This window comes from Alosa alosa, chromosome 1 (genome assembly GCF_017589495.1).
Source record: "Alosa alosa isolate M-15738 ecotype Scorff River chromosome 1, AALO_Geno_1.1, whole genome shotgun sequence".
NCBI classification, from domain to species: domain Eukaryota; kingdom Metazoa; phylum Chordata; class Actinopteri; order Clupeiformes; family Clupeidae; genus Alosa; species Alosa alosa.
In genome coordinates, this window is record NC_063189.1 from 15680077 (window position 1) to 15690330 (window position 10254).

At 47.4% G+C, this 10254-nt stretch overlaps 1 protein-coding gene across 1 annotated transcript in view; it reads right to left on the reverse strand.

Annotated features, from left to right (window-relative positions):
• Window positions 1-1517: 1517 nt before the first annotated feature.
• tusc3 (tumor suppressor candidate 3) overlaps window positions 1518-10254 on the reverse strand; it is a 64229-nt gene continuing 55492 nt past the window's right edge. Inside the window, exons 9-10 of the mRNA XM_048254957.1 lie at window positions 4413-4503; window positions 1518-1698 (exon numbers count right to left, since the gene is read on the reverse strand). Coding sequence (XP_048110914.1) covers window positions 1683-1698; window positions 4413-4503 — 107 coding nt within the window. The 3' untranslated portion in view covers window positions 1518-1682. The remainder of the gene's footprint in view (window positions 1699-4412; window positions 4504-10254) is intronic.

Consider the following 10254-nt stretch of genomic DNA (forward strand, 5'->3'; position numbering starts at 1 on the left):
TTAGCTCACGTCCTCTTGCCTCTGACAACAGAGGATGACGAGAGTCCTCTTCTCTGAGTCACTCCTCTCTGCACTCTCTCATTCCTCCGCTCCTCCAGTTGGCATGCCATATCACTCATTCTTTTCGTGCACAGACAGGGGGTAAAAAATGACACTGTGACAAGGGGGATGAAGCCGCAGCCAGGCAGAGCGGGACAGAGAGCTGAAGAGGGAGAGACAGACAAAGAGCCATTCTGAGACCAGGTCAGTGATGGTAGATGGATGAGGGGGTGTCTCAACTAAAGACACAGTGGCCACAGACAGACGGATGAAAAGAGGGAGACGAGACGGAGGGGACTGTGGCTTTTACTGTAGCCGGCAGCGAGAGCCACCAGTGGGTGGAAGAGCGAGAGTAAACGAAAAACAACAACAACAAAATGAAGAGCCAGACGCCACAAATTGGATTGCCACTTCATCCCCCCCTTTAGCCTGGCCCGCACACATGCAGTCAGATCTAGTGGCACTTCATAATGCCCGCTGACAAGGAGAGAAGAATTACCAGATGCTCTTGGAGCCTCTAATCTAATGGCACCCCACTTTGATTTGATGTTCCGCTGCCCCGCGACTGAGATCTGAGCGCTCTCTTAATGCAATCCAGTTGGGGATGCGAGCTCGTAGCGATAGCACAGTTATGCTAATGAGGCCTGGGATGACATGGCGTCTCTTTGCTCTCGTGTGACAGGCCCAGGGGGTTCTAGCCAACCCTCTCCATCACCGCGGCTACAGCTGTCTGTACTAGTCTACTCTACTGTACACTGGTGAGGCATGGAGGTGAATGGGGATTTCCATTCACACGCATAAACAGGTCATCTTACAGGCACATGTGTGTAAATACACCTACACGCATCTGCTTAGGGACACACACACACACACACACACACACACACACACACACACACACACACACACCCCCCCCCACACAGTTTACAATTTATTGGTCTTTGGCATATTTATACCTCTCCTATGGCCTTCTACGGCTGCTTGTGGATGAAGGTGAGGAGAGAGAGAGGAGAGAGAGAGCAAGATAGAGAGAGATTGGAGAGTGAGAGAGTGAGAGAGAGATTGGAAAAAGGAAAGGAGGGGTGGGGTGGGAGAAAAAAACTGCAATTGAGGGACAAAAAGAGAGAAACCAATCTGCTGAGGGTGCACAATAGCCCCAAGACAGGATTCATAAAATAGCAATAACAAATAATACATTCTCTCTCTCTCACACACACTCTTACTACTCTACAAACACAAAAAAGACATACGTCCAAATACACACACACACACCAAAACAAAGTAAAGTGTACTGTTAGCAGCATAAGCTACTAGAAACACAAACTATTTAAAATCATTTGAAAGGTAAAAAGAGGGAGTCTGTGTGTATGATACATGTTTTAGACAGTAAACACAGTAGCAGCTTCACTTAAACACTACTCATTCTGCCATGCACAGGAGCAGACATACACACACACACACACACCACAGTAATGGGCTTTGGGTTGTCAGAGTGAGATTTATTTTCCTTTGTGGAGAAACAGCATCTTGGCTGGATTGTGTGTTGAGATCATGTGCTCTGCCCATGAGCTGATGGATGGTCCAATGCTCTGGGTCCTCCTGCTTCAACGCCCGTCTACGGAGGGAGGAGTGGGGGCACATCTTTACTTAATGAGGAAGCTGAAAAAGAGAGAGAGAGAGAGAGAGAGAGAGAGAGAGGATGAAAGACATAATAACCATAGAAGGGGATGTACAGAGGCAGAAGGAAGTGTTGAAGTGTCAGAAAGGAGGTAGAGAAAGAGGATGAAAGAAGATTAGATGAGTGCACTGGAGTGTTTCAACGTATGTGTGTGTATGTGTGTGTATGTGTGTGTATGTGTGTGTATATGTGTGTGTGTATGTGTGTGTGTATGTGTGTGTGTGTGTGTGTGTGTGTGTGTGTGTGTGTGTATGTGTGTGTATGTGTGTGTATGTGTGTGTATGTGTGTGTATGTGTGTGTATGTGTGTGTGTGTGTGTGTGTGTGTGTGTGTGTGTATGTGTGTGTGTGTGTGTGTGTGTATGTGTGTGTATGTGTGTGTATGTGTGTGTGTGTGTGTGTGTGTGTGTGTGTATGTGTGTGTATGTGTGTGTGAGAGAGAGGAGATGAGAGGAGAGCAAATGAGTGTGTGATTATGCCGTGATGAGACGGCAGACTAACCCTGTCATCTCCGCGCATTATCCCTCGGAAGCCACCCCAGACGCAAGGGCTGTTTGCAGTCTCCCTTCCGTCTTTGTCTCCCTTCCTCCTCTCCTCCACCTCATCTCCCTCTCTCCCTTCCTCCTCTCCTCCACTTCATCTCCCTCTCTCCCTGCACTCCTCTCTCCCTCTCTCTCTCTCTCTCTCTCTCAGCTCAGCATCAGTCCCAACACAAAACAGCAGTCGCACCACAGCGGCACCGTGTGCTGTGCTGAGCAGAATCTTCCAAAGAAATAACAACAACAAAAACAAAAAACAGGAAAATCTCCAACCCCGCTGTCCACCATGTCCTTGCCCACCCCACCCCACTCGCACTCCCCACCGGGTATCTCCCAACCCACCCCACCCCAATCGCACTCCCAACCGCATTCCCAACCCACCCCACCCCACCCCACCCCACCGTACCCCAACCCACCCCACCCCAACGTACCCCACTCCACCCCACCCCACCCCACCGTACCCCAACCCACCCCACCCCACCCCACCCCCCACCGCACTCCCCCCCCCACCCCAACGCACTCCCACTCCACCCCACCCCACCGCACCGCACTTCACCCACCCCACCCCACCGCACTCCCAACCCACCCCACTCCACACCCCACCCCACCGCATTCCCAACCCACCCCACCCCACCGCATTCCCACCCCACCCCAACGCATTCCCACTCCACCCCACCCCACCGCACCCCACCCCACCGCACCCCAACCCACCCCACCCCCACCGCATTCCCACCCCACCGCATTCCCAACCCCACCCTAATTCCCACCGCATTCCCACCCCACCCCAACGCACTCCCACTCCACCCCACCCCACCCCACCGCACTGCACTCCACTCCACCCCACCCCACCGCATTCCCACCCCACTCCACCCCACTGCATTCCCCATGAGGAGCTTTCCCAACCCCAGTGCCTTCCAGTGCTTTTCTTCCAAAAACTTCACTGAGTCACTAAGGATCTGTTCCATCTGAGCCTGCCTGTCATTAAAAGCTCTGTTTGGGCTCTGCTCCGTGCCTGGCATAAATGCGCTGATTGCGATGCCGTGCCTCAGCTACAGCAAGTGAAGTGATTTGGGTGTTGGGATTCACTGGGGTATGGAGGGTGCCATGGTGCTACATTCCATTTCTGGCAAACGCATCAAGCCGCGTGCTTTTCATCACACTGAAGTTACTGTCACTTCAGCAGCGATTACACACATCAGTCCCCATGTTAGGATCCCATCCCTGATGGCAAGGCTGAGGGGTTTTCAGGACCGTTAAAAATGCGTTCAGTCATGGATGTAAAGTAATGATGACTTGCATTTTTCTTCCAGTTGTCTACTGGAATTGTCTAGAGGTGAAGTGGAGTAGGCTTATGAAGTAGAAAACCAAAGGAAATAACATGTATAACTTACAGTTATGCTAGTTTCAATCTGTCATGGACAGTTTTTTTTTCTGTGTAATAAAAGTGTTATGGTTAAAGCAACACCAAATAACTTTTCCTCTGTCGCACGCACGCTATATGTTTATCCAGCAACGGCTTTGCAAATAACGATGTCCACAGACAAGGTAGAATATGTTGCATGATTTTATGAAAGTACGATGTATTGCGAGATCAGATGCAAGTCAAATTTGTAGTTTCTTATGTCTCATTCCATCAAACTACACATCCGCTACACGATCTGGCAAACTTACATAGTGCGGTTATAGCTGATAGAGGGCCACGAAGCGAATGCAGAATTGCTGTTCACCCTGTTACGAGTTGGGGGGGGGGCATAAGTGAGGGCTGGGGGGCATAAGTGAGGGCAGGGGGCATAAGGGGGGCATAAGTGAGGGCTAGGGGACATAAGTGAGGGCAGGGGGGGCATAAGTGAGGGCAGGGGGCATAAGGGGGGCGTAAGTGAGGGCAGGGGGGGCATAAGTGAGGGCATAAGTGAGGGCAGGGGGCACAAGGGGGCATAAGTGAGAGCAGGGGGGGTATAAGTGAGGGCTGGGGGGGCATATGTGAGGGCTGGGGGGCATAAGTGAGGGCTGGCTATTGTACAGTAGATCAGTTCAAACGTGTGCTGGGAGGGCATAAGTGAGGGCTGGCTATTGTAGATCAGCTGCTGAGGCTGGTTGTAAGCCAGAGACCCAGAGAGCTCAGAGACCCTGTCTTCACTTCCCTCCCCAGTGTCTTACCTGTAAGGATAGCCGTGGTACTTTGACCTGAAGATGGAGAGCAGGAAACTGAAGAAGAAAACCACCAGACCAAGGCCCACCAGGCAGATGACTATGAAACACAGACACACACACACACACATTAATTAGCATCTCTTCCATTAATGACTCACAGGATACTGGTGTAGAGATCACAATGGCAACTGCTCTAGGAAAGAAATAAACACATAAATAAAGGACAAGTGAACAAATAAAAGTCGGCGATGATGATGATTAGTACGCAACACAATGGGTTTTTCCATTAGAGGATTAACCGTATGCTGTGAACTTTGATCTGGGCATGTTTTGATTCATTATCCTTTTTTTTTTTTATAATCCCGGTGCAGACGTTTTAAATGAAGTCCTGACTAATGAGAGAAATAGTAATCAGGACATAAAGCTCTCAAACAGACAAACACGGCACAGGAGTGTGGAGTCAGCGGCTCCGGCTTGTTTTCCTTCCACTCTTCTTCTTCTTCTCCACAAATCAGATACCCTTTTAACAGAATTTAAGCCCTGGCTGTTTCACTTCGCAAAGATTCCCTCACAATCAAGTCTGACATCAATATCCCCAGGGGACAACAGAGAGCTCCATCAAAATTCAATTATGGCAGAGGATTCGGCCTGGGGCCTGTACTACGAAGCGGGGTTACTGGCTTATCTGGGTAACTTCGAGAGTAACTTGATCACGCAGGGCGAACTTCCGATTAACCCGCATCACGAAAAGGTGGATAGGTTTTAACCGGTGTATGCTGCCATGGCAATTTACGCTGGATTTCAAACCTGTTCACCCAGGTTATGATCTTGGTTAACCCGAGGTTTCCGTTAACCACACCCTTTATAAGTACCACCTCCACTAACAATTTCTCCCAAGACATTCGGGCGCATTCGGATGATCCATACGACATTGGAGCTAAATCGTGAGGGACTCTTTTCGCAGGGCGAGGGGTTTTAGAGACCGCCAGAGAATAGATATTCTCTTTGAAGATATATATTGTCAGCCGAGGGAATTCGCTATCTTTGTCAGATGATCTAGGAAGACGCCTCATAGCAATGCCCGTGAGCCCTACGTGGACATTCATGTATTCCATCGGTGATGCAAGAATACTGTATGTCCCAAAAATAAATCGGACATAGGCCTACAGTATGCTGAACATCTGAGCAAGAATAGCCTAAAATAAATCGGACATAGCCTACAGTAGGCCTAATAAATTAAAATCACAATTTTAACAAACTTGTTGAATTGAATGTCATATTACTGTACCCTGCACATAAAGGCTACACATTTCCACAGCACCAGAACCACCAATGCCTCCCCTCAACCCTCCATAATCGGGCCTTCCACTATTATTTACGATGGCCAACTCTTCTGTAAAACACTCTGGTGCCTTTCCTCCTACAGTAGTGTTCAAAAACACCTTTTTCTTGTTAGCTGTAGCCTAAAACAGAGGCCAAGTGAAGGCTATAAGCTAGGCCTACATGTTTTCATAATTAAGAAATATTAATGCAAGCTATAACTATATAAACCTACTATTCTGAATAATGTTTTTGTGTTTCATTTTCACCTGCTGCCATGTGCGTTTGGTGTTGCATCTGAAATGTTCACAGGATTAGGCATACACTAAATCAGTCAATGGGGACTATTTAAACATTCAATTATCCTTATTACTGTAATCTATATGCCCACTTCTGAATTGGGTTGCATCTGTAGGCCTTTCTATGAACTCAAAATAGGCTATTTAATTATTTCAACTCATTTCAGACATTCTGCAAGCTACTAATCCTCCGTAACGTATTTGAAGAACATGTGGGAATAAAACTTTACTTTTAGGCATTTAGGCTTATCTGCAATACGTTGCCAACAGCCTTGCTTTGTTCACTGCCGACGTATTTGATTTTTGTCGTAGAGTGGGTTTTAATGCCTCATAACTTGTCATAATAATTGTGCCTTCCTCATCCGTAAAATAAGGTGATCGCGTCATCATTGAAAGTGGTGACTTCGCTGCAACCCGCCCCTTTTATGTGAAACTCCAATGAGGTTAACCCTGGCTCAACAAATCAACTTCATAATCAGCGTCGTAGTACCGATTAACACCACTTAAGATAACCAGGTTTTGTCAACCCTGGTTTAACAAAGTAACCCTGGATTACATCTGGGTAGGTTAAGCTCCCTTCGTAGTACAGGCCTCTGGTGTATGCCTGTGTGTGTGTGTATGTGTATGTGTCTGGTTGTGTTGTAAACAAATGCACACTCTCTGTAAAAGATAATCCAAAATCTTAAATCTCTGTTCACATTTCCCTGTGGCCCTGAACTGTTAGCTGGGGTAGTAACGCATGCACACACGCACGCACACACACACACACACACACACACACACACACACACACACACACACACACACACACACACACACACACACACACACACACACACACACACACAGGTATGCATACATGTGAAAGTGAAATGAAAACAGTGGCAGCTGTTGGCCAAAATGAGAAGCTAATCTGGCGTTAATCAGAGCTGTTTAACCTCTCCTGAGCAAGGGCGCGTCCAATTACACCACTGCCGTCACTGGCTAATTTCCAAATTAGTCATCCAGAAAAAGCCTTGTTAAAACTGAGAGCACTCCTTGTGCCATGAAAGGTGTCGAGAAGGGGTGAACAGTGTATGTTTTGTTTTTGTGTGTGTGTGTGTGTGTGTGTGTGTGTGTGTGTGTGCATGGTTTGGGAGTTGAAAATGTCACACATATGCAAACACTCCTAAGCATTGGGAACATGCAAACAGGTAGAGGAGCTCATCTTCATCTGTCATCTTCATACACAAAACACACACACACATGCATGCAGGCTCACTGTAGTCAGACCCCAGTGATTGCCTGGACTGTGAGCGGGGGAAGCCAAGAACGATTAAAAGCGGCGCGTGTGGCGGAGCGTGTGGCTGAGCGAAGGCGGCCCACTCTGCTCCAGCGCCACGACACAATGCCCGCTGTCGATCGATATGGCGATAATTAAGGAGCCGCTAGGGTGGTGAGGCGTAGGAGTTAATTGTGTGTGTGTGTGCACAGAGTCCCATAGTGGTGGCTGGGGAAGCCATACTTTCGGTGTGAGGCTTTATTAGAGCAGGGAGAAGGACTTGGCCCGAGTTTCTTACAGAGGCCGAATATGAGAAAAACGCTTACATAAAGAAAAATCTCCCGAACTTACAGATTTAGGCCCAAAACAAGCATGGGAAGCTCCAAATAAACTCCTTGACTAATTCAGTTACAGGCATTAGATCAGGGGTGTCAAACTCAAATTCATAGGGGGCCAAAATTAAGAACTGGGAGTATGTCGTGGGCCAAGCTCAACATTTATTGAATAACCGATGTTTTTATTGAATTAAAACTGTATACACACAAGAAAAAATAGAATGCCGGCATTTCTGAATATAGCCTAATAGAACAAATATATTGAATATCTGAATAGAAAAAATATATTGGCCTATTTTTGCAGGTGAACTATAAAAATTGTAAATAACATTTAACAACTATAAAAATTGTAATTGTAACTATTAACAGTTCATTAACAGTTCATGGGCTACTTCCAACAGTTCATGGGCTACTCTTCTGAGATGCCAGCTTGTCAATGTCTGGAATCAAGCTCTGGGCAGAGGAAATCCTCAGAATTGCGTGGAGGTGCCAGTCTGATAGCCGACTCCTGAGAGGCGTTTTATTTGCCTTCATCAGAGAAAAAAGTTGTTCGCATAGATACGTGCTTCCGAACATTGACAGCGTCTGAGCAGCTTGCTGACGGAGTCACGGCATTGTCTGGGGGAGGAAACGTGGGAATTCTGCGGCACCCACAGTGTCATATTTTGACTTCAGCGCATCGCTGCACTGGAGCTCAATCAGTTCCATTTGGATGCTGGTTGGTGCGCAGAAAAGGCGGCATTAGCGATGCAACGCATTTTGGGATTTCAAATGTTATCGGTGTATGATACACTGTACACTATGTAGCAACTTGATGGGCTGCGCTCATGCGCTGAATAGAATAGCGTGCTGGGCCAGCTCTAACACGGATGCGCTGAAGAGAATACTGTCGGGCCAGCTCAGATATGGATGCGCTGTATAAACTACGCGGCGGGCCACTTCTAATACAGATTGAATAATGACCTTGCGGGCCACAAATAAGCAGCCCGCGGGCCTGAGTTTGACATCCCTGCATTAGATGATCATACCTGAATCTACTGTACAGGTTGCAGTGATGCAGGAAGATGATGGTACAGTCAACTGTTTCACATCCTTTTAAGGCATGTTTTCCGCACAGCTGCTCATCAGCACGGGCTTTGCTTAGTGGTCAACCACAGTGCCCTCTGTGATGAGGAAGCTCATGTCCTGGTCAATGTGCCATCATTCCTGGGTCATCCCATCACTGGTCTTTTCATTCACAGCTATCAACATTATAAAGGAAATAGCCTGGAGGCTGTAGACTAAAACTTTTCCATCTTAAACATTTCTAAAATAGCATGTTTTTTTTGTTTCATTTCAGCTCTTTTCCGTTTATTCACATTTCTATGTCTCCCACGGTTTCAACTGCCGAGTTTCCTTAGCAACAGATGAGTTTGATCAACCGCCAACTGTGCCCTAGTAGGGTGCTTTTAAAGGCGAATAAAAAGGGAAAAAAAGTTCTCCGACAAAGTTAGCGGAGTACTGTTTTTCAGCTATTGTTCGCAGTGTGTAGTTACTGCCAGAGCTTCTTAGTGCAGTATTATTCTCTGGGTTGTTCCAGTTGAATGCTTTGGTCCCAATCTGATGAAATTGCTCAAGGCTTGAGCATATGGTTCACTGAAATAGTAGCCTCTGCTCAGAACTTCATGTGGCTTTATGAGATCCCACTGAGAAAACCAGGCAATTTCCCCCAGGACTCCCCCGTCCATGAGTTTTTCTGATTCCATACAATTTCTTAACGACACAAATCAAGCACGTAGTCTTAAATACATTCTGATATATTTCAGAGTAGGCTGCCATACGTTAGTTACTCCAACGTTTACAGTACCGTGCACACGGAGGAGGAGAAGGGGAACAGACTGGGCCCCTGCAGCGGACACATCAGGGGCAGCCGTGGCCTACTGGTTAGCGCTTCGGACTTGTAACCGGAGGGTTGCCGGTTCGAACCTCGACCAGTAGGCACGGCTGAAGTGCCCTCGAGCAAGGCACCTAACCCCTCACTGCTCCCCGAGCACTGTTGCTGCTGTTGCAGGCAGCTCACTGGGCCGTGATTAGTATGTGCTTCACCTCACTGTGTGCTGAGTGTGTTTCACTAATTCACGGATTGGAATAAATGCAGAGACCAAATTTCCCTCACTGGATCAAAAGAGTATATATACTTATACTTATCACACGGGCAAGCTTTGGACTGGCCAGGGCTTTCTGTGCTCTTCATGAATGAGTCATTAGGTCAGGCAGCGGAGACTCCACTGGCTCCACTGACTGACTGCAGACAGGACCATCACAGCTGAAGATGACCCTCTCTATTGACATGCATTCATAAGGAGTACACTGGCCAATAATCATCACAGCTGAAGATGGCCCTCTCTTCTGACATGCACTCATAAGGAGTACACTGCCCAATAACTGGAACATACGTGGACAGTGTATGTCTAAAGTGAAGTCACTAAAAGGATCTGGACAAAGCGTTCTGTTTCCTATGCATGCTATAAATGCAAAACACACTTCTGTGGTGGTATGGTGATATGGTGCAGTCTCTTTGCGGTCACTGAGACTACACCGTCCATTCAGCTTTCTCTCCATCTTTTTCCTCACGTGTTTTCTCTCTTTTCTAT